General features: G+C 45.4%; 1 protein-coding gene across 4 annotated transcripts in view; it reads right to left on the reverse strand.

Annotated features, from left to right (window-relative positions):
• KMT2A (lysine methyltransferase 2A) overlaps positions 1 to 27,135 on the reverse strand; it is a 301,152-nt gene that overhangs the window by 71,804 nt on the left and 202,213 nt on the right. For 3 of the 4 annotated variants that reach the window (XM_033917957.1, XM_033917958.1, XM_033917956.1), the window contains exon 28: positions 1,468 to 1,527. In XM_033917957.1, the coding sequence (XP_033773848.1) occupies positions 1,468 to 1,527 (60 nt within the window). Of the gene's footprint in view, positions 1 to 1,467; positions 1,528 to 2,148; positions 2,250 to 27,135 lie in introns of all 4 variants that reach the window. The other variant, XR_004536758.1, reaches the window with a different exon arrangement.

Genomic DNA, 27,135 nt, shown 5'->3' on the forward strand with positions numbered 1-27,135 from the left:
AGGGAAATGGAGGATTAAGTGACTTGCCCAGACAATAAGTTGCTATTGTGAGAAATGAACCCAGTTCCAAGGTTCTCGGAACAATGCACTAACCACTAGGCTTCTCCTCCACAGTTGCAATGTGATGTTGCTGGTCCAGTTAAATGGTGCAGTGTTCCCAGTAAGTGAAACTTTTACTGGAAATAATCTTGATTTCTTTATATCCTCTGGGTTTGAACCAAATAAATAGTTGCCCCAATTAACTGGTATTCCAGTTAAAGGGGAATCCACGGTATGTGTAATATATTTTCTTGGTTATGTTTTGATATTATTTTATTGATTTATTTATATGCTTTAGATTATACTGTGATATCCAAATGCTTTTATTTTTTGTTTCTTATTTATGTTTTTATGCTCATTATTATAGTTCTATGTTTTACCCCTGATGCAGCCTGATGCAGCCTGATGCGAATAACCATGGGAAACCTGGCCATGTCAGGTTTTAACTTTGTAATAAAATTTTTAGTTTTGGCACTTATATTCCACCTTACCAAAAATAGTTCTAGGCAAAATCACAACATAATGAAATGTACAAGCAATATACAAGAAAACCAACACAAACATATTTTTAAAAGTAACACATCTAAATACCCATACAGTCAATCACAATATTAGGTTTGAGTCTCCTCATCTCTAGTGTGGTAATACTGTTTTGCTGGTCCTTGAACTAGCCACAACTACTGTACTGAAAGTTCTCAGCCCAACCAAATAACTTCCTAAATTCTGAATGTTATTTTGCCACTGTAGCTGAAAAGAGTGTTATCTTAGTTTGTTAATTGCCAATTTGCAGAAACAAAATTCTGTTTTGACATTGTTTCAGATCATTGACTGAACCATATTCATGTAATTCTCTTCATGGTTGGGCTGAGAACTTTTCAGCACCCCCTCTTACAACACCTTGGTGTGAACTGTTAGTATTTCCATTCATAACAATGGGGCTCTAAAGCCTGGAGCAGCTTTCTTATTCATTTGCACTTCCTACACCTTGATATAAGAAAATACAACAAAAATCATGAAGCATGATAGGAGGCATCTAGAAATTGTAGGGTCTTATGCTAGTTCAACTGCTGTCTCTATGTGCCTTAATTTTCACAATTTTAATAATAATTTCATTGTTTCTTTTCACTTTTCTAGGACTGGTTATATGGGCTGGAAGTCGGTCTTAGATCATGCCTTTCCCCCCCCCCCTCCCCTGAAACCCTCCTTACAAAGAGAAGGCTATATGTAATTTTGCAGTGCTTTTGCTATAATATGAACATTACTGGATTCTAGTATTATTGCTTTAAAAGTAATAGTCAGTTTAGTCAAAATAACAGTTAATCTCAAAGCCATCCACATTTCCAGCTCTGGTGATATTGGGCAAAGAATCTCATGCTAGCAGTGTTTGCACACATTATAAGGATAAATTTGGGCTTTATTTCTGCTCACCCTGTTGGTTGTTCACACTCTTGCTGCTGTGGAAGATCTGTATCCATTATTGCTGAGTTCCTTAAAATAAAATAAGATAAATAAATAAACCACCATTTTTTTTAGAGAAAGGAAAAATGAGATCTTACCTGCTAATTTACTTTCCTCAAGTCTCTTCAGACCATTCCTGGCCAGGCCATGGCTAGATCAATGTATTCAACTCTGCTGCCAATGGATTCTTCCTTTGGCTAAAAAACCTTGGTGTCTTTGTGTTAACTGCTGTAGCTATGGGATCCACAAGACATCCCCAGCAACAGACAATTCTCTGAAAGGTAAGCTCCAATGGACACAGCACTCCTCGATTCATAAGAATTCTGCTGAGATATGTTGCCGAGTCCAGTAACCTGGAAGTAGACTGAGTCAGCGAGGGTTGTAGAAGATGCTGTTCCACCCAGGACATTAATTTGGCTGTCTCAATCACCAGGCCTGGCGGTTAACACAGGTAACTGCTGTTGCATTGTTTGACAAGACCTTGACCACCTCGTGGCAAAGGAATAGCTGCAAAGCTAGAAGAGCCAACTGAATGGCCCTCATCTCCAAGTGACCGATAGACCAGTGGGACTACTTCATTGACTAGCACCACTAAGCTACCTGCCCTTGACAATGAGCCCCTCAACCTGAAAGACTAGTATCCATACTCACCAGAATCCACGGTGATGTTTTCAGGTTCTAGGCCCAATTCAAATGCTTCCAGTCCAACCACCACTGAAGACTGTGATGTACCGATCACCTGAGAATGGAACCTGCAAGAGATGGGGTCTAACTGAGGAGACTAATTTGACAAAGCCACCTGAAGAAGGCATAAGTGTGCCCTTGCCCAAGGCACCACCTTTATGGTGGCTGCAATTGAACTTAGCACCTGTAGCACCTCCCAGGCCAATGGCCTGTGATAGCTAAGAAGGTGGAGAAATTGAGAATGAATCTTCTGAATCCTTGCGTTTGAGAGGAAAACCCTGCCTTCGCTAGTGTAGAAGGAAATCCTCAGACATTCCCATAACCAGGTCAGAGGGAGAACTCTTGGCAAAATTCACAACCCATCCCAGATGCAGGAGGAGCAGAACCACCTGGGATGTGACTTTCTGGTTCTCCTCAAAGGACTGCGCTCGAATCAACCAGTCGTCCAGGTAAGGGTGGACCAAGATGCCCTTCTGCCGGACTGGCTGCCACCACTATCATCACTTTGAAGATGGTACTCAGTGTCATAGCCATACCAAAAGGCAGTGCTTTGAATTGGAAATGGCTGCCCAAGATGGTAAAGTGGAGGAATTTCTGAAGATCTGAGATAATGGGAATGTAGAGAATAATGATTTGAGGGTTTCCATATGGAACAATTGAGACTCAATAACCTGTTCTCCTTTTTTGAGACCCAAAAGTTCGTTTAATTTAATTTAAAACAGTCATCTTTCTTTTTCTTGTACTCACTGGCCCCGGCAGCCGCACCTGGACAGAGCAGTGGGAAGGAAGCGTGGGAGTGCACTCCGCCCCTTTCCCCCAACGTTCCTCCGCTGAGCCAGTTAAAATGCTCAGCGGCAAAGCGCAAGACAAGTTCACTTAATTTAAAACAGTTATCTTTCTTTTTCTTGTACTCACCGGCCCCGGCAGCCGCACCTGAACAGAGCAGTGGGAAGGAAGCATGGGAGCGCACTCCACCCCTTTCCCCCGACGTTCCTCCGCTGAGCCAGTTAAAAGGCTCAGCGGCCAACGGCAAGCCGTCGAAGACGCACGTCAAAGGAGCCTTAGAGAGCACCTTTGTGAAGCGATCAAGAAGTGACCTAAGCACAACCAAACTCAAGTCCTCCTAACCAGCCCTCACGAGTCAGACACCCTCCAACACAAGCCACCCACATCACCCCAAACCACCCTTTCCATCACCAACTAGCACCAAGACAGGAAAGAAAAAGAATATCCCCAACACTTCCAAGACCCCCACTACCACGATGAAAAATATACCACTAAAATATCAAGCTATCCTACTAACTACCCTATTCTTAACCAACCAGAAGATAACAGCAAACAACATCTCACCCATATCAACCAAATCTAACTCCAAGGGAACCACCCAACCTACCAGACGACTCTCAATAGATAATATCACTATCAGACCTACACCAACCAATCCACCACACATACAACAAGAAGACCGGCCAACCCTTGCAAGACCAAAACGCAACCACGTCTAAGATCACTTATCTATCCCAAAATAACTCGGATCACACAAACAACCTTTTCCACTCTCACTTGTGCATATGTGAATATCAGATCCATAGGCCCCAAGACAGAACAAATAAATACCTGGATAGAAGAAGAAAATATAGATTGCCTTTTCCTCATAGAAACCTGGCTTACATCAGATTCAGACCCCAGAATAACGGAAGTGTGCCCAAAGGGATACAAAATAATAGTGGTCTGCAGAGAAAACAAAAGAGGAGGAGGTATCGGCATAATAGCCAAAAGCACCTTAGACCTAAAAATACAAGACAAATCAACTACCCCATTCATGGATCTACTAGCCTGTCAACGCTCAAGCACATCACTTAAAGGAACACTAACGTGCATGCTCTGCTATATAATGCCAGGAAATTGGAACACAGCAAAACCAGTATTGGAAGATTTCATTTACCAAAACTCACTAACAACAACATACAACCTATTACTAGGAGACTTTAACCTATACCTCGATAACCAATCCCACAAACAAATTGAAAACTTACTAGCATACCTCGAGGCCCTAACATACAAGATACTAGACCCACAAACCACTCATGAAAAAGGACACCAACTCGACATTGTAGCATACATGTCCCAACAGCCCACTCAGCCAGAAATATACACTTCAAATGGATACTGGTACCGATCCATATGGTCGGACCATTATACGTACTCCTTCAAAATCAAAATCAAAACAAAAGCAAACCAATTACACAAAAAATAACTTACAATTCATGACAACACATCGACCCCACCAAATTCTGGACAAAGACAGACACAATAATCCAAGACTACAACCCCAAAGACTTCATCCCACAATGGAACATCCTAAGAACATAAGAACATAAGAAGTTGCCTCCGCTGAGGCAGACCATAGGTCCATCCTGCTCAGCGGTCCGCTCCCGCGGCGGCCCATCAGTCCCATTGACTGAGCAATGGTCTATACCTATCTATACCCCCCAATCCCTTTTTCTTCTAGGAATCTATCCAAACCTTCTTTGAAACCATTTAGTGTTTTCTTGTCTACAACAGCCTCTGGGAGCGCGTTCCATGTATCTACCACCCTCTGAGTGAAAAAGTACTTCCTAGCGTTTGTTCTAAACCTGTCCCCTTTCAATTTCCCCCAATGCCCCCTTGTGCTTGTGGTGCCCCTTAATTTGAAAAATCTGTCCCTGTCTACTTTTTCTATGCCCTTCAGGATCTTGAAGGTTTCTATCATGTCTCCTCTAAGTCTTCGCTTCTCCAGGGAGAAAAGTCCCAACTGCTTCAATCTGTCGGTATATGGGAGATTTTCCATTCCACAGCTACCCTAGATGAATTAGCCCCAGAACAAACCAAAACAAGAATACATAGAAAATCCGACAAATGGTTCGATAATGAACTACTCCAACTCAAAAGAAAATGCAGACAACTAGAAAGAAAATGGAGAAAAAGCAGCCAAGACTCCACAAAAGCAGCATGGAAAATACTTCATCAAAATTACAAAAAAAAAGCTGAAAGAAAAAAGAAAGACATACTACACAAAGCAAATAGGAGAAGGATCCCAAGACACAAAAAAGATATTCCAGTTACTAAAAGAACTCACAGACACCTCATCATATCTGACCACTAATAACTCCCCCCTCCCTCAGCAACCACATTAGCCACATTCTTCAAAGATAAGACCACAAATATCAGGTCCATGCTCACCTAGACTCACCTAGAAGAAATTTCAACCTCTACCACAGAAAAAGAATCGATAGCAGCAGACAGAACCTGGTCCCACTTCTCACCTATACAATGGTCAGATTTCAACAAACTATATAACAAATAGTCATGCAGCCTGCGAACTTAACTACTGCCCACCATACCTAGTGAAAACCTCCAATACGCTATTCCGCACTCTGCTCCTACAATGGATACAAACCCTACTCACCGAAGGCCTTTTCCCACAAAACTCACCGAAATCATTATAACTCCAATCCTAAAAGACCCCAAGATAGCAACAGACCAACTTTCTAACTATAGACCTATAGCCTCAATCCCACTATACGTCAAACTAATGGAAGGGCTGGTAGCTAAAGCCCCAAACTTATACCTAGATCACCACAACTTGCTGCACCCTACGCAATCCGGATTCAGAACCAACTACAGCACGGAGACCCTACTAGGAACTCTCTTGGACATCGCGAGACAACACCTCTGCACTGGAAAAAAAAAGATGATCATACAACTAGACCTCTCTTCAGCCTTTGATCCAGAAGACCACAACATACTCATACAAACTCTAGATGCAATAGGAATTACTGGAAAAGTTCTAACATGGTTTAAAGGATTCCTACAATCCAGAACTTATAGAGTCAAAACAAAAAATGAAAAATCGGAACCTTGATTCAACCCATGTGGAGTACCACAAGGATCTCCCCTATCTCCCACACTTTTCAACCTATACATTGCCTCCCTCAGCTCCTACCTAGATAAACTAGGCATTACCTCTTACAGCTACGCAGATGATATCACCATACTCCTCCCCTTCGACCAACTTGAACCATCCATAATAGGCACAATACACAAAACACTTGAAACAGCATCATGGATGAAAGAACACAAACTAAAACTTAACCCGGACAAAACAAACTTCATCCTTCTTGAAAACAGCAAAACCCCAACCTTGACAAACATAGAAATTAACTCGATCACATACCCCATTCAACCCACGCTAAACTCCTCGGAGTGCTGATAGACAGAGGCTGCACCATGCAACCACAAATCAACAAAATAATAAAAACTTCATTCGTCACTATGAGAAACCTTAGACAAGTCCGAAAATTCTTTGACAGAAAACAATTCCAACTTGTGGTTCAATCATTAATCCTAGGCCTAATAGACTACTGCAACATACTATATCCCTTGCCCAACAACAAAGATGAAACAACTCCAAACAATACAAAACACAGCCCTAAGACTTATCTACTCTTTGAAAAAATACGACCACATCACAGAGACCTACCACGACTCACACTGGCTCCCAATACAAGCCAGAATACACTTCAAATTCCTTTGCATGCTATTCAAAGCTATAAACGGAAACAGCCCTTCCTACTGGAACAATAGATTAACTCATTCCACTTCAATCAGACACAGGAGAACCCACTCAATATTTGCACACCCGCCAATCAAAAATGTCAAATGAAAAAAAATATATGACAACCTTCTGGCCACCAGAGCAGCAAAACTGGACCGACAACTCACCAATCTTCTGACTTCATCCACAGACTACAAAACTTTCAAAAAAGAAACAAAAACCTTACCGCAAGGATGTGCTGAGACTGGAGTCGGTCCAGAGAATGGCCACCAGGATGGTCTCGGGACTCAGGGAGCTCCCGTACGAGGAGCGGTTGGGGAATTTGCAGCTCTACTCACTCGAGGAGCGTCGAGAGAGGGGAGACATGATCGAGACATTCAAATATCTCACGGGCCGCATCAAGGTGGAAGAAGACATCTTCTTCTTCAAGGGTCCCGCGGCAACAAGGGGGCATTCGTGGAAAATCAAGGGCGGGAAACTGCACAGTGACACTAGGAAGTTCTTCTTCACTGAAAGGGTGGTTGATCGCTGGAATAGTCTTCCACTTCGGGTTATTGAGGCCACCAGTGTGGCGGATTTTAAGGCCAGATGGGATAGACATGTGGGATCTATCCGCAAAGATAGATAGTGAGGATCACTGGGGTGGGCAGACTTGATGGGCCTTGGCCCTTATCTGCCGTCTATTTCTATGTTTCTATGTTTACTCTTCAAAAAACACATAAAACCAATATAACTCTATCAATAAAGTCCCAAATTCCACCAGCATTACCAATTCCACTCCTTAGCAAAATAGAAAATGCTCTTTTATATTCTTATGTATTAAAATCATAACAATTCTTATGTAATCCACCTTGAACTGCAAGGTAAAGGCGGAACAGAAGTCACTAATGTAATGTAATGTAATGTAAAAATTGGATGAAATGAACCCTCTTTCTTGGGAACTATAAAGTAAGTGGAATATCTGACAGTACTTAATTTATCCTGAGGAACAGGAATAATTGCCTCCATAGCCATGAGTCTATCCAGGGTCTGATGCACTGCTGTGGCCTTCAGGGGAGACTTGCAAGGTGACACAATGAAGATGCACAGTGAAGGGCAATGAAATTCTAGAGCATAGAATTTCTTCTTCACCCAAGATGGGTTACAATTAAACATACAGAATATTAAAAAATATATATTATCTCTCTCTCTCTCACACAGTTACTTACTGTAACAGGTGCTATCCAGGGACAGCAGGAAGATATTCTCACGTGTTGAGTGTACTGTCACTTTAAGATTTTAACAAAGCTTTGAGCCTGCTCGCACTATGCATGTGCAAGTACCTTCCCACCTAACGCCGGCTCGTGAGGTCGTCAGTCCTATGCCCAAGTGAAGAAGCCAACTTCGGGAAGTGGGTGGATTGTGAGAATATCTGCCTGCTGTCCCTGGATAACACCTGTTACGGTAACTGTGCTTTACCATTAGACAATCAGGCAGCATATTCTCAAATGTGAGACTTCCTAGCCTTAGAAATGGGAAGGAGGGAGAGTTGGCCTCTAAGGAAACAAATGCTTGTTGCCCCACAAGAAAATCAGGTATACTGTCTGATATTAGTAGGTGGAGGCAATGGAAGGAAATAAATAAAGACAAAGAAGAAAACCCCCGACTTCAAAAAGAAGAAAAAGGGAAGAACCAAGGAAAAGTATATGAATGGAGGTTGTAAAATAATAGATGGCCTCATAGTGACAGGGGAATCCAAGCATAGGCGAGGGAGATGCCTTAAAGATTCAAGAAGAATGAATGGATATATGGACGACCAGACCAAAAAGAGCATATGAAAACCCATCGTGTCTCAGATAGTGCTGCCCAATTTTAATCGATTCACTTTGGTGAACCTATTCGAATCGATTTATTTAAAAAAAAATAATAAATAAAAAAAATCAGGCTCGCCGATTCAGTGACTAACCCTCCTCCACGTACCTTTGGGCCTCCTAAAGCAGGAGTGGCAACGCTTTGGCAGCGAACAGCCTGTCCTAAGTGCTGCCTCTTGCTGGCTGTCCACTACTGCTGCTGCTCCTGCTATAGGGGGCGAGGGGGGAGGGTCAGTTGGGAAGTGCTGCATAGGCACCAGCACTGGATACCTCGGCTCCATGGATTTAGGCTCCCCCGGAAGGCTAGCATGTTTTCCCCTTATCTATCATTCTCTGGCTTCCCTCCTGGCCTCACCTTCAAAGCTAATTACAGCAGCCTGCAGAGGATCGCCGGTGCTGTAGCAATTCTAGCAGACTGCCGACAGCCTCCAGAGCATGTTCCATCTGTCGTGGTCCAGCCCCTCCTCTGACGTCAGGGGTGGGACCACAGCAAAGGGAACGTGCTGTGGAAGCCAACAGCATCCTGCTGTAATTAGCTTTGATGGTGACACTGGGAGTCCAGGGGGAAAGCTGGAGGATGCTAGAGAGAAGAGGGAAACATGCAGGTCTTTGGGATGGGGGCCCTGGTGTAGAAGTACATGGAGGAAGGGGAGGGAAGGGGGTCCAAAGAGCCGTGCATATGCTGGATTGAGGATGGGAGGGAGAGGAAGAAATAATGGGTCTAAAAACAGAGGAGAGGGAGAGAGATGGCAGACAATGGGATGGAGGGAGGGAAGGAACAGAAAGGGAGAGAAGTTGGGCACAAGGGATGGTGTGTGTGGGGGATAGAGATACTGGATAGGAGGGTAGTTGGGAAGAGAAAAGAAGAGATGGTAGACCCTGGGGTGGTGGGGAAGAAGGGAGAGATGCTGGATGAAAGGGAAGTTGTGGAAAGGAGATATGGTTTCTGGGGAGTGGGGGTGGGGTCCATCACTGCAGCTGTGGGGATGGCGATGAAAAAAGGAAATATGCCAGACCTGCAGGGGAGGGAAAGGAAATGGAAGGAGAGGACAGAGATGGAAGATGGATGGTTAGCACAGAGAAAGAAGAAAACAAATGGGCAGGAGAGCCTGGCAAGTGAGTTATCAGCAGACAAACAGAAACCATAGCCTGAGACCAACATGATTTGAATAATGATCAGACAATAAAAGGTAGAAAAAATAATTTTATTTTCTGTTTTGCGATTACAATATGTCAGATTTGAAATGTGTATCCTGCCAGAGCTGGTGTTAGACCGTGAATGTGAGCTAGGACTTAACAGAGAGAGGAAAAGTCTTTTTTGTTTACACCACAGCGCCAGTGTGGGTAGGAGAGGGCAAAGGGGATGGGGTGGGTGAAGAGGCTATAAAATAAACCCACCAGAATGTTTGAAAAAAACAAACAAAACAAAACACCCAATTGGGCAGAAAAATTGATTCAATAGGCTGAGTTGAATCAAAATGTTTTTCCTGAATTGGGCAACACTAGTCTCAGGTAGATAGAGATGTGTAGTGAAAGGGAATTTTGCCTAGTAAAAAGAAAGCATGGTTCCTGTTGAACAGAATAGTGTTATAGAAAAAATGAAAAAACTATAGATCAGGGGTGCCCAATAGGTCAATTGCGATCGACCGGTAGATCACCAAGGAAAAGTGAGTCGATCGCGGAGCCCATCCCGGGCTCTGTGATAGACTCACTTTGTCTTGGCGATCTACCGGGCCGATCAGCCTTCCTCTCCCCAAAGTCAATTCTGCCGTCGAAGAGGAAGTTCTGGCCAGCCAATCACTGCCTGGCTGGGCCGGAACTTCCTCTCCGACGGCAGAATTGACGTCGGGGAGAGGAATGCTGGTCGGCCCGACGCAGGGAGAGCTTGGGGCTGTGGCGGCGGTGGCTTTGGGGCCTGTTATTAGATGTCGGCGGCGGCATGTTCCCCTATGGCAGCGGCAGTGGCTTGGGGAGAGCAGGTAGAAAGAAAGAGGGCAGGCAGGGAGACAGAAGGAAAGAAGAGAAACAGAAAAAAGAAAGGGGGCATGAAGAGAGAAAAAAGAAAGGGAGGCAGGGAGAAAGGAAGAAAAAGTTGGGGGAGGGATGAGGTCTGGAGGAGAGGAAGCATACAGGCTGAAAGGGAAGAAAGATTTGATGCACAGTCAGAAGAAGAAAGTGCAACCAGAGACTCATGAAATCACCAGACAAGGTAGGAAAAATTATTTTATTTAAATTTAGTGATTAAAATGTGTCTGAATTTATATCTGCTGTATATATTTTACACTATGGTCCCCTTTTACTAAACCGCAATAGCGGTTTTTAGCGCAGGGAGCCTATGAGCTTCGAGAGCAGCGCTGGGCATTCAGCGCAGCTCCCTGCGCTAAAAACTGCTATTGTGGTTTAGTAAAAAGGGGGGGTATTTGTCTATTTTTGTATGGTTGTTACTGAGATAACAGTGCAGAGTCATCTGCTTTGACCTCTTTGAAAAAATCCCGGAATCGGAATGATAATTAACATTTTCTATGCGAACTGTGTGCTTTGTGGGTTTTTTTTAAAATTTTATTGTTGGTAGGTCATTTTGACTTGGTCATTTTAAAAGTAGCTCGTAAGCCCAAAAAGTGTGGGCACCCCTGCTATAGATTAAAGAAAGTAATGGAAAGAAATAGTGGCAGACAGGGGAAAGTCACATGTGAGCGGACTGCTGGGCATGATGGACCACTGGTCTGACCCAGCAGCGGCAATTATTATGTTCTTAAAAAATTCTCCCCTTGAGGGCTGTGAAAGAGCTCAGGTATGTCTTGACAGATGAAAAGAGCCAGTACAAAAATTGCAAAGAAGAAGTACTTCTCAGGAGATATGCTGGAAAAAGGGAAAGAAGCTTAGTAAAGAAATGGAGAATGGAAATGTTGGATATCCTTGTAGAGAAGGAAAACTAAGAGAGGGATATGCAAATACATATGCAGAAAACCGGCCTCATCTTCGATTGAAAGAGGAGGAGAGGACTGAGCTCAAAAACTTGAAGAGCAAATAAGAAATATAAGACCTTGTCCTAATTAAAGGAAGGAGTGGTGAAAAAAAAGAGCTACCATGAATCTGGTTGCAAAAATGTAGTAGTACAGCAAGAAAACTGTAGAATGATTGGAGGACAGTTCCATTCTGTTACTATTTTGTCCTATTAAAAATTTTTTTTTAGATGAGAATAGAAAAACTAGTTGTAAAGGCAAGCCTGTTGAAAGTACTGCCTGATACCAATTTATGAAAATGTACTTCTGAACTAAGAGATATCAACTAAAGATGATGGAATATCATAGAATTGAGGCTGACTGAATAGAAATGGAAAGAGGCAATGTGCCTGTGAGTTGCTTCATAGATCTTTATTGAGAAGCGAGAAAGGTAGGCAGGGCTACAAAATGAAGGTATCCACAAAGCCATATAGAGAAATAGAGTAACTGTGCAACCAGAAGGAAAATGTATTGTTGCACAGATAGCACAGTTACTTACCGTAACAGGTGTTATCCAGGGACAGCAGGCATATATTCTCACATGTGGGTGACGTCATCTACGGAGCCCCAGCGCGGACAGCTTTTCAAGCAAACTTGATTGAAGTTTCAAGTTTGCTACACTGCACCACACATGTGCATGCCTTCTTGCCCACTAGAGGGCGCATCCCCACCTCGTGGTCCTCAGTTCCATAACCAGCAAAGAAGCCATCCCCGGGGAGGAGGGCGGGTTGTGAGAATATATGCCTGCTGTCCCTGGATAACACCTGTTACGGTAAGTAACTGTGCTTTATCCCAGGACAAGCAGGCATGATATTCTCACATGTGGGTGACCTCCAAGCCAACCAAAAAAGGGCAGGTGGGAGGATGGCAATTTAGGAAAACAGGTTACGTAACACCGACTGGCCAAACCAGCCGTCGCTTCTGGACAACGAATCCAGACAGTAGTGGGAGGTGAAAGTATGAACCGAAGACCAAGTGGCAGCTTTACATATGTCCTCCACAGGAGTAGACCGGAGGAACGCAACAAAAGCTGCAGACCTTATGCCCCGTGACTCGACCAGGGAGCGTGAGACCAGCCTGAGCGTAGCAAAAAGAAATACAAGCAGCCAACCAGTTGGACAAGGTGCGCTTGGAAACAGGATGTCCCAACCGATTAGGATCAAAGGACAAAAACAATTGAGGAACCTTCCGATGAGACTTGGTACGTTGGAGATAAAAGGCCCTCTTACAGTCAAGCGTGTGAAGCGCCGCCTCACCAGGATGAGAGTGGGGCTTCGGGAAGAACACCGGAAGAACAATGGACTGATTGAGGTGGAAATCAGACACAACCTTAGGTAAAAATTTAGGATGGGTGCGAAGAACCACCTTGTCATGATGAAACACAGTAAAAGGTGGATCCGCAACCAAAGCCTGCAGCTCACTAATCCGACGAGCGGATGTGAGCGCAAGCAAAAAGACCACCTTCCAAGAGAGAAACTTAAGATGAGATTTGTCGATAGGCTCAAAAGGAGGCTTCATCAGTTGAGCTAATACCACATTAAGATCCCAAACTACAGGAGGAGGTTTCAGAGGAGGATGAACATTCACGAGACCCCTCATGAAACGAGTTACCAGAGGATGAAGAGAAAGAGACCGACCCTCGATATGCCGATGGAACGCCGCAATGGCACTGAGATGCACCCGAATGAAAGTCGTCTTCAGCCCAGACTTAGACAGATGCAACAAATATTCCAGCACCGAAGACACTGGAACCGAACTCGGGTCCAGACGGTTCGAGGAGCACCAGGATGAAAATCTGGTCCACTTCTGGGAATAACAAAGCCTAGTCAAGACCTTGCGCGAGGCTTCCAAAATCTCCCTCACCGACTGAGAAACAGGAACCGAAGTCAAGGGGAAAGGAACCAAGCGGTCAGATGTAAAGACTGAAGATTGGGATGTAACAGCGAACCCCGACTCTGAGACAGCAGAGAGGGAAAAACAGGCAGAAGCAGAGGTTCCCTTACACTGAGTTGAAGGAGCAGGGAGAACCAGTGCTGTCTGGGCCAACGAGGCGCAATGAGAATCATCGTGGCCCTGGTCGATTTGAGATGTACCAACGTTCTCAAGATCAGAGGAAAAGGAGGGAACGCATAAAGGAACCTCCCCTCCCAGTCGAGAAGGAAGGCATCGGCCTCGAGACGGTCCCGGGAGTACATCCGAGAACAATAGAGGGGCAGTTTGTGAGTCTCCGGGGAGGCAAACAGATCCACCTGAGGAGTCCCCCAGCGGTCGAAGACCTTGCGCAGAACCCGGGAGTTCAGCGACCACTGGAGAAGACGACTGAGATTGTCTGCCAGACAGTTCCTCTCTCCCTGAATGTAAACCGCACGCAGGAATATGTTCTGGGAGACCGCCCATTCCCAAAGGCGCAGGGCTTCCCGGCACAGAGACCAAGAGCCCGTTCCGCCCTGTTTGTTTACATAATACATTGCCACCTGGTTGTCCGTCCGCACGAGGACTACCTGATCGTGTAGCAAGTGGCAGAACGCTCGAGCCGCCAGAAAAATGGCCCGAAGCTCCAACACATTGATGTGACAAAGACGGTCCTCTGCCGACCATAGACCCTGAGTCCGCAGACCGTCGAGATGAGCCCCCCACGCGTACTCCGAGGAGTCCGTGGTCAGGACCTTGCGATGCGGAGGAACGAGAAAGAGCAAACCCCCGGAAAGATTGGAAGAGTTGGTCCACCAACGGAGCGAGCGTCTCAAAGAAGGAGTCACCGTTATTGGACGAGATACTGGGTCGCGATCCTGACGCCACTGCGAGGCCAAGGTCCACTGAGGAAGCCTCAGATGCAAGTGGGCGAACGGAGTAATGTGGACCGTCGATGCCATGTGGCCCAGAAGAACCATCATGCGCTGAGCTGATACTACAGGCATCAGCGAGACCTGACGACTCAATCGAAGTAGGGCCTCCAACCGAGGAGGGGGGAGGAACGAACGAAGGCGAACCGTGTCCAGCACGGCTCCAATAAACTGAAGGGATTGAGTTGGACCCAATTGAGACTTGGGAAAGTTCACTTCGAACCCCAGACGTTGAAGGAAGATGATAGTCTGTTGGGTCGCTGAGATAACCCCCACCTTGGTCGACGCTTTGATCAGCCTATCGTCCAGGTAGGGAAAGACCTTGTAGCCCCCGAGATCTCAGGGCTGCAGCGACCACCACCATACACTTCGTGAAGACTCGAGGGGACGAAGCCAGTCCGAAGGGGAGGACCCGGTATTGAAGGTGCAACTCCCCCACTTGAAACCTTAAGAATTTTCGGAAGGCGGGATGCACCAGAACATGAGTATATGCTTCCTTTAAGTCTAGGGAGCACATCCAATCCCCTTCCTCCAAAAGAGGATACAACACCGGAAGCGACAACATACAGAACTTCTCCCGGACTAGGAACTTGTTGAGCTTCCGGAGGTCCAAAATGGGGCGTAAGTCCCCTTTCTTCTTTGGGACCAAAAAGTAACGGGAGTAAAACCCCCGCCCCCGTTGGTCGGGGGGTACAGGTTCCACCGCCCGAAGGCTCAACAAGGCCCTCGCTTCCGCGAGAAGAAGGGGAAGTTGGTTTCGGCTGAATGGGTAAGCCGCCAGCGGATGTTCCGGCGGCGTGGTTAAGAAATTGAGCGAGTAGCCCTCGGAGATAATCCGGAGCACCCAAGCATCTGATGTGATCCCGGTCCAGGCCGCAGAAAAGGCTCGGAGTTGACCCCCTATAGGAAGGGGGTTCGGCGAGAACGCGGAGGGGGCCCACCCCCTTCCGCACATCCCGTCAAAAGGACGGCGCCGGCTTGGGCGTCCCCTGCGCCTGAGGTTTTTGTTGGCCTCCCCTACCCTGCTGCGGTGGGCGGCGGGGCGGAGGCCTAGAGAAGGCCGGCGTTGACTTCTTGGGGTATCGCCGCGGGGGAGGCCGAAAGGGCTTCTGCGGCGGGGCCCGAGGTTTAGGACGGACCAAGGAGGCAAGAGAGCGCTCCTGTTCCGACAGACGTTTGGTCGCCGCTTCCAGGGACTCATCAAATAAATCAGAGCCAACACAGGGTAGATTGGCCAGACGTTCCTGCAAGTTCGGGTCCATGTCCAGGGTACGTAGCCAAGCCAGTCGGCACATCGCCACGGCAAAGGCGGATACCCTGGAGGCCAGTTCAAATGCGTCGTGGACAGCGTGAAACAGGTATAGACGCAGCTGAGATAAGTTAGACATGAACGTGGCAAAACCCTCCTTGTGGGAATCCGGCATAACCCCTTGATAACGGGGCAAGTCTTTGACCATGCCTCGAAGATAAGAGGAGAATGTAAAGGCATAATTAAGGACCCTTGTAGCCATCAATGAGTTAGAATAGAGGCGACGACCAAACTTGTCCAGGGTCCGCCCCTCCCGTCCGGGCGGGATCGCCCTGAAACCTTAGCGGGCTGTGACTTTTTCAGCGCCGACTCCACCAGCAATGACTGGTGAGACAGTTGTGCCTTATCAAAGAACTTCCACGGTATGGTCCGGTATTTGGACTCCATCTTGGAAGGCACTGCTGTGACTGTAAGAGAGGAGTCTAAATTTCTCAGGAAGGTCTGGTGGAGGACCTTATTGAGAGGCAGACGAGGAGTTTCTCTCTGGGGAGTGGGCAGGTCTTGTTCCTCCAAAAACTCCTTTGTGTACTGAGACCCAGCAAGCAAGTCCAGGTCCAAGGCCCGTGCCATATCCTGTACAAATTTTGTAAAGGAAGAGGGCCTCGCTGGCAGGGAAGGAGTACGCGAGGTCCGAGCCGCCAAGAAAGAGGGGGAGGCCTCGCGGGAATACCGAGGCTCCCTACCAGACCCCGATCCCCAGGAGGCCGTGCCGAGGGACCTCGAAGGGGTCGGGGACCGCCTATGCCCCGAGGAGCCCTTGGGGGAAGTCCCCGGGGTATGAGGAATCGAGGTTCTTCCCCTGCGCCTCGGCGAGGAGTCTCTCGAACCTCTTCCCCCAGGGGTGCGGAAGAGCCTCGGATTGTCGAGGCGGAGCTCCGAGACACGCAACGTCTCACCCCCGGTCGGCGAGGAGCGACCGCGTCTCCGAGGGGAAGCGCGAGGGCGCTTAGGGTTCCTCGGCCGACACCTCATCCGAGGCCGACCCGAGGGCGAAGAGCCCCGGGAGGACCTCGAGGAAGAGGTGGAAGAGATCCTCCGAACCCGACTCACCTTGTCCCGAGGCCTGATACTCCTCTCAGGCTGGTCAACCGAGGTCGAGGTCGAGGGCAAGGCCGGGGTCGAGGATGGCCGACCTTCGGGGGCCGAAGCCGAAGGCACCGAGACCGAAGCCGCCGACGCCGGGGCAGTCGAGGCCGGAGCAGTCGAGGCCGAAGCCTGCTGCAGGTGCGCGAGGGCCCCGGACAGCTCCGAGGCAATCAGCGCTCGGAGCAAGTCCTGGAAGACCGGAACCTCCATCATGGCCGGCAGGTCCGGGGCCGAGGAGTGCTCCCTGGAGGGCGACCTCGGTCTCGAGTATTCCCTCGGGGCACTGGGCTTTGCAACTCGAGGCGGGGCAGAGGACGGCCCACCCGCAGTCGAGGAGCCCGAGGATGGCTTCTTCGCTGACCCTGGAGTCGAGGAAGGAAGAGGGGACTTACCCGAAGCAGGCTTGGTCGGGGCAGCAGGCTTGGAGGAAGTCGAGGGTCGAGGCGAGGCCGGGGGACCGGAGGCCGAGGTCGAGGCTGGGACCGAAGCCAAGACCGACGTCGAGGCCTTCCCCGCCGCGGGGTCTGCAGAGAAGAGCTCTGCCATCCGGGCACGGCGTCGGCGGAGAGCTCTAGAATGAAAAGTTGAGCACCTATCACAGGAGTCGGTAGGATGCTCAGGACCCAAACACACCAAGCACCACCGGTGAGGATCGGTAATTGAGAGTAACCGATCGCACCGGGTGCACTTTTTAAAGCCCGTCAAGGGACGGGACATGGACACAAAACTCGGCCGGGAACGAACGAGGTCCCGCGGCCGCGGCTACCGGGAGCCCCCGGAGCCGAACCAAAATACTTTTTTTTTTTTCGAAAACTAAAAGAAAAGAAAGAAAGAAAAGCAAATCAAGCACAGCGACCGTGAAATAAAGCACAGCTGCGGTGTCAGAAGGCTAAATTTGAAGAGCACAATTTCCACAGGGCTTCTGGCTCCGCGGAAAAAACTGAACTGAGGACCACGAGGTGGGGATGCGCCCTCTAGTGGGCAAGAAGGCATGCACATGCGTGGTGCAGTGTAGCAATCTTGAAACTTCAATCAAGTTTGCTTGAAAAGCTGTCCGCGCTGGGGCTCCGTAGATGACGTCACCCACATGTGAGAATATCATGCCTGCTTGTCCTGGGATAAAATATGTTATGAAAAGAAACAGCGAAAAGAAAGGATAGAAGGGCTGGGGGATGGAACAGAAAGTTCAGTGGCCCAGCAGAGAAGAATCGTAGACTCAGTACAAGGCATTATTTTTTTGCATTGTATCAACACAAGCCAGAGAAACAATGGAAAACACATATTGCTGGCAACTTTATTTCCAGCTAAAAACATGTGATGGAACTATGAGTGGAAGAAACCAGACATTCTGTCATGGGGGAATGAAAATAATAGTACCATGCAAACAAATGCACAAAGTAAACTTTGGAACCTTGAAGAGGTGCAAAGTGCCCAAGTAAAAGAAATAAGTGGAATGTAAAGTGGTAGAAGAAGTGGTAGTGACAAAGTACAAACCCAACATCACAGAATGTGAATGGTAGCGTTGTCAGAGAATGGAGATAGATTTTATTTGGAAATCCCTTGGAGTTCAGAATACAGTAGTCACCACTAGACATTTCGAATTGTGCAGCTGGTAGAGAGAGTTTACATGTTTCCGGCCTTAGCCAGGAGGGGAACCCTGCTGTTTCTTGTGAGCCATAGAAAAGAATGGAAAGTCAGGAACGAAGGTGACCTTAAAAAATAAACATAATTCATCAACGGGGTAGGGATTTGGACCAGGGTCAGTCTACAGGTCCCTGCACATGACCACTGAGTAATGGTTGAGACGTCTCTTGTGTCTGTTCTTAGGTATACTCCATAGTAGTATAACAGGTAGAAAAAACAGTAATGCTTTGAAGGGAGAGCAATATATAATTTGGAATAGAAGAAAACTTTTTAACAAAGGTACATCCTTTTCAGCATAAGCATTGGAATAATACCAAAAGCAGAAAAAAGGAAGAAAGGTAAAGTCATAACGGATTCCAAAAGATATGAATGTGAACCTGTTAAAATTAAAAAAAAAAGAAGAAAGGTAAAGAGTCATAATGGATTCTGAAAGATATAAGTGTGAACCTATTCAAAGTTCAGTGTACCAACTGGTAGTGAATGTTCCAGAATGGGCGAGAAAAGGTTCAAGAACAGATATATAAATGTAGACCCTAGTGAAGGCAGAGAAAACAAAAAAAAGAAGAAAATCATCCTAAATAGGATGTATACTAGCTTCATCCTCCCATACAGCCAGCTCCAAGCCTCTAAGCTCTTTAGAATAAAGTAGATGGAGTTGAAGGTTGATCTTGACGTTGTCCACTTGACATTAGTAAAAGGACAATAGGGTAAGATATTCCAAAAGAACAGTGTGAATATCTCCTGGAGTACTGTATTAGCATTGATGATACAGTGGTAGACATTCTGTGTTGAAGAACCTGGTTGATCCTGCTGAGGGAACATGATCAGTAAACAGGCTCTATAGTATCCTCCATCTTCGAGCCTCAGCAGAGAATGTGGATGAAACAGTCAAGGAAAGGAAGGTGTTCCACGTGAAAGGCTGTACACCAAAAGTGGAGCTCTCCAGCAAATGGAAAAATGTCAGAGGGGATCCAACTTAGGCTCTACACCCAGATTGGATCCCTCCATCAGAGTCCTAGTAATATAATAAGCAGTGTTGCTGTGATGGATGGGCTAGACAATTCATCCTAACCCAGTCTATACTTTTGATGGGAGTGCCATGCTGAATAGGCTCTAAACCATGCAGAAAAAGCATGTCCTGTTTACTTTATGGTTATATTGCACCAAAAAAGGGGATACCACTTTAAAAGCTGTACTCCCACGTTGGATCCGTCCAATAGTATTCAATGGTACTGTTAATGTGAGTTTGTGCAGTGGAGAACAATGTGTAAAAGTTCTAGTCTCAAAGTGTAGATTATGGAGAAATCGATGATCCTATGCACAACTGGAAATCAGGAAATTCTCAGTTGAGGAGAGTCAAACGTGCTGGGAGCAACAGAAAGAAAGAGGAGTCTCCCAGTTCTTAAAGAGCACCTCCTGATGCAGACTTTTCCATTGTATATGACCAATAAAGATATTAATATATATCACTCTGTCTTACGCAAATTTCTTTGGAATAATAGGAAACTCAGCCTGACTCTTGCTCAATTATCTCTCCCTGTGGGACGGGGGACTGGATTAAAAACACTCAGTTTTATACGCCTGTCACTCTTGAGCAGTTGATGGCTCATACCCACTTGATGTACTATCTTCATGCTAAGCGCCCACACCAGATTTTTCCCACCAGGTCTCATCCTCTGCTGCGCTCCATGAGACAATGTTGGCAATGGTTGTGCAATTGTATGCATTTACCTTTCACCTCTACGATCCTGTTGCCCTTCTGGGGTAATCAAGACTTGGATCATGATGCTTCCAAATTATATTTACAGCGCTGGAGTTCTCAAGGACTTTGCTATGTGCGTGATGGGGTGTTGGCGGAAGGTGTGCCCCGTTTTTTCCAGGATCTACAGGCGTCTTGGAGGCTTGGGACTGGCTTTTCTACCGCCAGGTGTCTCATTATATCCGCTTGTTGGATGCTGCTACTTTGAGACTCTGACTTTGTCCCGCCTGACTCGGATTAGCTTATCCTTTCATCAAGTCAGCTTGGGATGCTTTGTGGCCCCATGGGCCCCTGAGTTGGTGGCAGCTGTGTGGAATCAGGATCTCTCCCCATCTGAACGTATTATGGGCTCCGGATTTTGTCTTCTTATGAAACATCTTCCTCGGATGACTCATTCTGTGGTACTGCAAGAGCAACACTTCAAGTTTTTGCTGCGGCTGCATGTCTCCCATTCAGGGCCTATGTTTCTGGATATGCCTCTCATGCTCGGTGTCCTCGGTGCCAGTCCGCCTCTGCAGGCTTACTTCACATGTTTTGGTCTTGTGACCGCATGCAAACATTCTGGTCCTTTGTAGCTCTGTACCTGCACTCTGCTTTGCAAAAGCAGATTCCTTTTAGAGCGGATGTTCTGCTCTTTTCTCAGGAGGTCCATTTGGGTTTGTCCAGAGGGGGCAACATGTTATTACAAAAGGCATCTTTGTTGGCCCGGAAGTGTATACTTTTGTTGTGGCGCCAAGCTGAAGTGCCGACCCTTGCTATGTGGAGGAATGAACTGTTTACTCTGTTGAAATTTGAATACCTGGATGTTCGGAGGGGAGGCCCTGGGCCTTGGAGGAAATTCAGGAGAATCTGGGCTCCCATTTGGTAGGGATTGTCCCCTAAAGCTCACAGTTCTTTATTAAACTTTTGACACTGGAGTGCTGGAGGGGAGGGTTCTGGTGGGGGGGGGGGGGGAGTTGGTTTCAGTGGGTTTTCGTGAAGGAATGACGCGTAAGACCTGATTGTTTCAACATTTCCTCTTGTTGGTGGTTGTTGGTTTGTTGTGACCTGAATTTCTATCTCAAAATTTTTTTAATAAAAATGTTTAAAAAAAAAAAAAAAAAAAGAGCACCTCTTGAAGGAGAGAACAGAGGGAACTGAAGAAGTTCTGTAGGAAGCTCATCGTAATCTAAAGGATCAAGGATCCATGATCTAGGTACAGCAGCTGACTCCAATTTGAGAGTCAGAGCTTTTCCTCAAGTGCCTGACATACTGAAGGAAAAAGGAAGAAGGAGAGGGATTCAAAGGATTTTATAGAATTCTGGAGCAAACAATGTAGGCTCACACTCAGTGTTAGTAGTATATGTGAAAACAGGTCAGAATCCATAGCTAGTACCTGATAAGATTCTGGATTGAGAAGCATCGAGAAGTACTCTTTGGAGAAAAAGATGAGGGATGGATTATACCACTGAGTCGGTCACTGACTCATGGCAATATGCACAGTGAGGAATCCACCCTGAGATGTTTCACAGTAGAGTGCAGGAGTGGTCTGCCATTGCCTTCTCACGTGTCATGTGTGGCTCCACTGTGATACTGCTGCCCAACATGTCTATAGGCTGGTAGCATCGGATCAATGACATCCAGGGGAAGGAGAATTGTACTGTGATGATGTCCCCTTATCATGAGATCTTGATGGTCATCGATGCCTTGATGAAAAAACTGGAGTCGATACTTGTGGGCTTTTACCGAGGAATTTGATGTTAGCATCGGTGCCGCATGCAACTTGAAAAATGTCATCAAATCCCTCCTGAAGAACTTCTTCAGTTGATTCCAGGAGTGCACAGGTACCGTTGGCTCATCCGCTGGTACTGTCGATGTTGTCAAGGTTAACTCAATAAATCACATAGTCCTGCGATGTTGAACACAGTGAATAGAGGCACCAATACCATATGCCATCAAGTCAGTACTGTATGTGCAGCAAGGTGTCAATACCTGAAAAAAGGCAGCATGCTTCAGAATTGACAGCCTGTATCGAGAAATGATGGCGCTGTAATAGGCGTGCATTGAGATACTCAATGCTGAAAATGTCCACAACACTGAGGAAGATCTCACTGAATGAAGAGGAGGCACCAGTACCATTGTATATCATCATGGTTTTTGTTTGTATAGCTATAGAAGTAGTTTGACAGAGAGAAGAGCAATCTTCGTGCCTGGTGTCAGAGAATGTCAGATCTTAAGAGAAGTGAGATCTTGTGGTCTCAGCCTGAAAGGCCTTAAAACTGAACAAATTGGTGTTAAGTAGTACTATGCCAGGACTTAACATAAGAACAGAAGAACTGCCATACTGGGACAGACTGAAGGTCCATTAAGCCCAGTATCCTGTTTCCAACAGTGGCCAACCCAGGTCCCAAATACCTAGCTAGATTCCAAGGACAAAAACAAATTTTATGCTGCTTATCCTAGAAATAAGCAGTGGATTTCCCCAAGCCATCTCAAAAATGGTCTATGGACTTCTCTTTTAGGAAAATATTGAAACTTTTTTAAAACCCTGCTAAGCTAACTGATTTCACCACATTTTCCGAAATGAATTCCAGAGTTTACTTACATGTTTGTGTGAAGAAATATTTTCTCTTTCTTTTTTAATTCTACTACTTAGTAGCTTCATTACATGCCCCCTAGTCCTAGTGTTTTTGAAAAGAGTGAACACACGATTCATATCTACCCTTTCCACTCCACTCAGTGGTATTTTATAGACCTCTGCTGAGCTGTCTCTTCTCCAAACTGAAGAGCCATAGCAACTTTAGCCTTTCCTCATAGGGAAGTTGTCCCATCCCTTATCATTTTCACCCCCCTTCTCTGTACCTTTTCTAATTCTGCTATATCTTTTTGAGATATGGCAACCAGAACTGCACACAGTATTCGAGGTGTGGCTCTATCATAGAGCAATACAAGGGCATTAAAACATTTTCATCTTTATTTTCCATTCTTATCAATTCCTAACATTTCCCACATGCATCACTTTGCACTTACATAAAAACATAAAAATAGCCTTATTGGGTCAGAACAACAGTCCATCAAACCCAGTAGCTCATTTTCACGTCCAGGCCACTAGTACCTGGCCAAAATCCAGAGTAGCAACATTCCACGCTACCGATCCAGGGCAAACAGTTCTTCTCAATAGCAGACTATGGACTTTTCCTCCAGGAAATTGTCCAAACCCTTCTTAAACCAGTTATGCTATCTGCTCTTACCACAGCCTCTAGCAATGCGTTCTAGAGCTTAACTACTCTCTGAGTGAAAAAATATTTCCTCTTATTGGTTTTAAAAGTATTTCCCTGTAACTTCATCGAGTGTCCCCTAGTCTTTGTAATTTCTGACAAAGTGAAAAATCATTCCACTTGTACCCGTTCTACTCCACTCAGGATTTTGTAGACTTCAATCATATCTCCTCTCAGCTGTCTCTTTTCCAAGCTGAAGAGTCTTTCCTTATATGAGAGGAGTTCTATCCTCTTTATCATCTTGGTCACTCTTCTTTGGAAACCAGAATTGAACAAATTCATGGTGAGGTTGCACCATGGAGCGATACAGAGGCATTTTAACATTCTTAAGTCTTGTTAACCATCCCTTTTTTTAATAATTCCTAGCACTTGCTCACATTAAACATCATTTACCATTTTGATGCCCAGTATCACAAAGTCTTCTTGCAATTTAGCAACTTTGTGTCATCAGCAAATTTAATTATCTCACTAGTTATTCCCACTCTAGATCATTGATAAATATGTTAAAAAGCAGCAGTCCCAGCACAGACTCCTGGGGAACCCCACTATTTACCCTTCTCCAATTTGGTTCTGGAGCTGATCTCTGAAAGCCTTCAGTGTTCCATATTGCCCTGAGCTGCAGGAGGTTGACCTGAAGGTCTGTTTCCTGTGCTATTTTCTCCAGGTGTGAAGCCCATCCACACAGATGCATCCCAAATTGGATGAATCTGTCGTTGACAACTTCTGAGGAACTAGAATTTGGAATGAAAGTCCCAGGGTCAAATTGGTTTAAATGTTCCACCAGATGAGATATCTCAGTTGTAGAGTAATAGGATGACATTTGCTAGATTCCCTATGACTTGAATACACTGAGAAGCTAAGTTCCCCTGGGCTTCTTTCACATGGAGAAGAACCATGGGTGTGACATAATAATAATAATAATTTTATTCTTATATACCACAAAAGCCATGAAAGTTCGAGGCGGTTTACAACAAGAAGCGCTGGACAATCAGCGAAGAGGTCACAATTCAAAGTCGCCAATACAATCTTACATAATGGAAGAAAAGGTTCTCAAAGTCATCAATGCAATCTAACATAATGGAAGAAGTGGAAAGCTATATAGATCTTAAGGTTACTGGTTGAATTAGCAGAGGTATAAAAATTCTTAGTTTACAAACCAATTGAACAAACTCATTTTTACCAATTTTCTAAAATTGAGGTAGGTTGAGGATTGTGTGATGATGTTAGTCAGCCAATCGTTCCATTTGCCTCCTGGACATGTACTATGGAGGCCTTTTGGCCCATCAATCTCAACATGTGCCAAGCTGTGACTTGTTGAGAGGCACAGCCACTAGAGCATCTGCTCTTGCAAGGAGCAGATAAGCCAAAGCCTGCAATTGTTGAATTGGAACTAGGATGGGTAGTTTAAAACAAATCCTAGTAGCTCCAAGTACCCAAATAGTTCTGCACATGGACTCAAGTGCCCTCCAGAGTTGTGCTCTTGATTAGATAATTGTCTAGACAGGGAAGCACATACACTCCCAGCTTGCATAGAGACACTGCTACTACTACTAGACACTTAGTAAAAACCCTGGGAGCTGACGTGAGGCCAAAAGGCAGAATGCAGTACTGCAAATGTTTCCCTAGTTGAAATCTCGTTGGAAAGTATCACAATATGGATGTAGGCATCCTTTAAGACCAGAGAGCTTAGCCAGTCTTTTTCCTTAATCATCTGTTTATCCCAACGCATGTTGTACTACTCATCTTCTCTCCATCTAATATCTCCATTTGAATCCTTGGCTCTAGGATAAACTGTATTATAGAAAAATATATGCATTATATCTGTGTTATTTGAATGTTCTTATTTGTGCTCATTAGATGCTTCATAAGTATTATGTCTCTCTTTTAATATGTATTATATCTGTTTTATTTGAATTTCAGTGCTGTTATTATGGGTTTTTTTTAAAACTGTTTCATAGTAACCCTATTAATAAGTTTCAATTTACTGATTTTGACTTTACCTCATTCCTTATATTTATATTTGATCTTTTTACTACTGTTAACAAAATTACACTGCCTTGGGTGAATCTCTGGTAGGTAGGTAGAAAGCAAGCAAGCCAGCCTAGGGAAAGTATCCTGAACTTTTCTTTGACCAGGAATTTGTTCAGGGCTCTTAAGTCTAGGATGGGATGGAATTCCCCCCTCCTCCCCCCTACAGTTTTCTTGGGTACAAATACATGGTGTAAAGCAGTTACCTGTTACAGGTGTCATCCAGGAACAGCAGGTTGATATTCTCACAAATGGGTGACATCATCCAGAGACAGTGCAAAGTGTACTGTCACTTTAACTTCTTTAGAAGTCTCAAGACAGTAAAAAAAAAAAAGTTAAGAAGTCAATTAGGGGAGGTGCGAGGGCTGAGAGAATATCCGCCTGCTGTTCCTGGATAACATATATTATATGTAAGTGTGCTTTATCCCAGGACAAGCGGGCAGCATATTTTCATAGATGGGAATCCTTAGCTACTTCAAAAGGGACAGAGGGAAGTTGGCAATTAAATTGAGAATAAACTTTGTAAAACTGCTTGTCCAAACAGACTATCCCATCTAGGATAAGTCTCCAGACAGTAATGGGATCTGAAAGTATGTATGGAGGACCAGGTGGCTGCTTTACAAATTACCTCAATAGGAGTGGAATGGAGGAAAGCAACTGAGGCAGCCATTGATCTAACTTTTATGTGCTGTGATATGACCTTCCAACGATAATCTAGCCTGAGCATAGCAGATGGAGATGCAGTCAGCTAACCATGTAGAGACTGTTCTTTTGGTTACAGGTACTACCAGTAGGATCAAACAAGAGGAATAGCTGAGATGAGGTTATGTGAGACTTTGTCCAATTCAGGTAGTAAGCTAAAGCACATTTATAATCCAGTGTAAAGAATAGTCTCACCAGGATGAGAATGCGGTCTTGGAAAGAAGATGGGCAGAACTATAGACTGGCTGAGTTAGAGATCAGATACTGCGTTTGGTAAGAATTTTGGATGAGTTTGGAGTACTACTCTGTTGTGAGAGAACTAAAAAGCTGGATGACCCAAAACAAGCTGCAACTAAATGCAGCGAAAACTGAACTCCTCTGGATAAAAAGAAATGACCCTGAACTCGCATGCCCATCGGTCTCCTGGAAATCTACCATCCTGATAGCCAAAGACAATATACGCAGCCTGGGGGGGGGGGTGATCCTTTTGCTATCTGACCATATCTCCCAAGTAGTAGCTGCCTCGTTCTACCTCCAGCAGCTGTGGAAAATCAGACGATACTTCTTGGAGCTAGACTTTGCTCAACTACTATATGGCCTACAAACTCTTCTATGACATGGTACCAGCCTATATAAATAACATAATACTACTATACACCCCAAGTCGACTGCTATGCTTGCAAGAAGAAAAATGATTATACACGCCCTTAGGACACGCCCTCTGCCTTGAGACTGCACAAAAAAAGATTATACTCCCACTACATACCGTGCCTCTGGAACAAACTACAAAAAAGTGAATTCAATAATATGCTACTTAATTAAATAAAATTAAAAATAAAATTTGAATTAGAGTGCTCAGTGTAATATCTTATTCAAA

The sequence above is a fragment of the Geotrypetes seraphini genome, chromosome 13 (genome assembly GCF_902459505.1).
Source record: "Geotrypetes seraphini chromosome 13, aGeoSer1.1, whole genome shotgun sequence".
Classification (NCBI taxonomy): domain Eukaryota; kingdom Metazoa; phylum Chordata; class Amphibia; order Gymnophiona; family Dermophiidae; genus Geotrypetes; species Geotrypetes seraphini.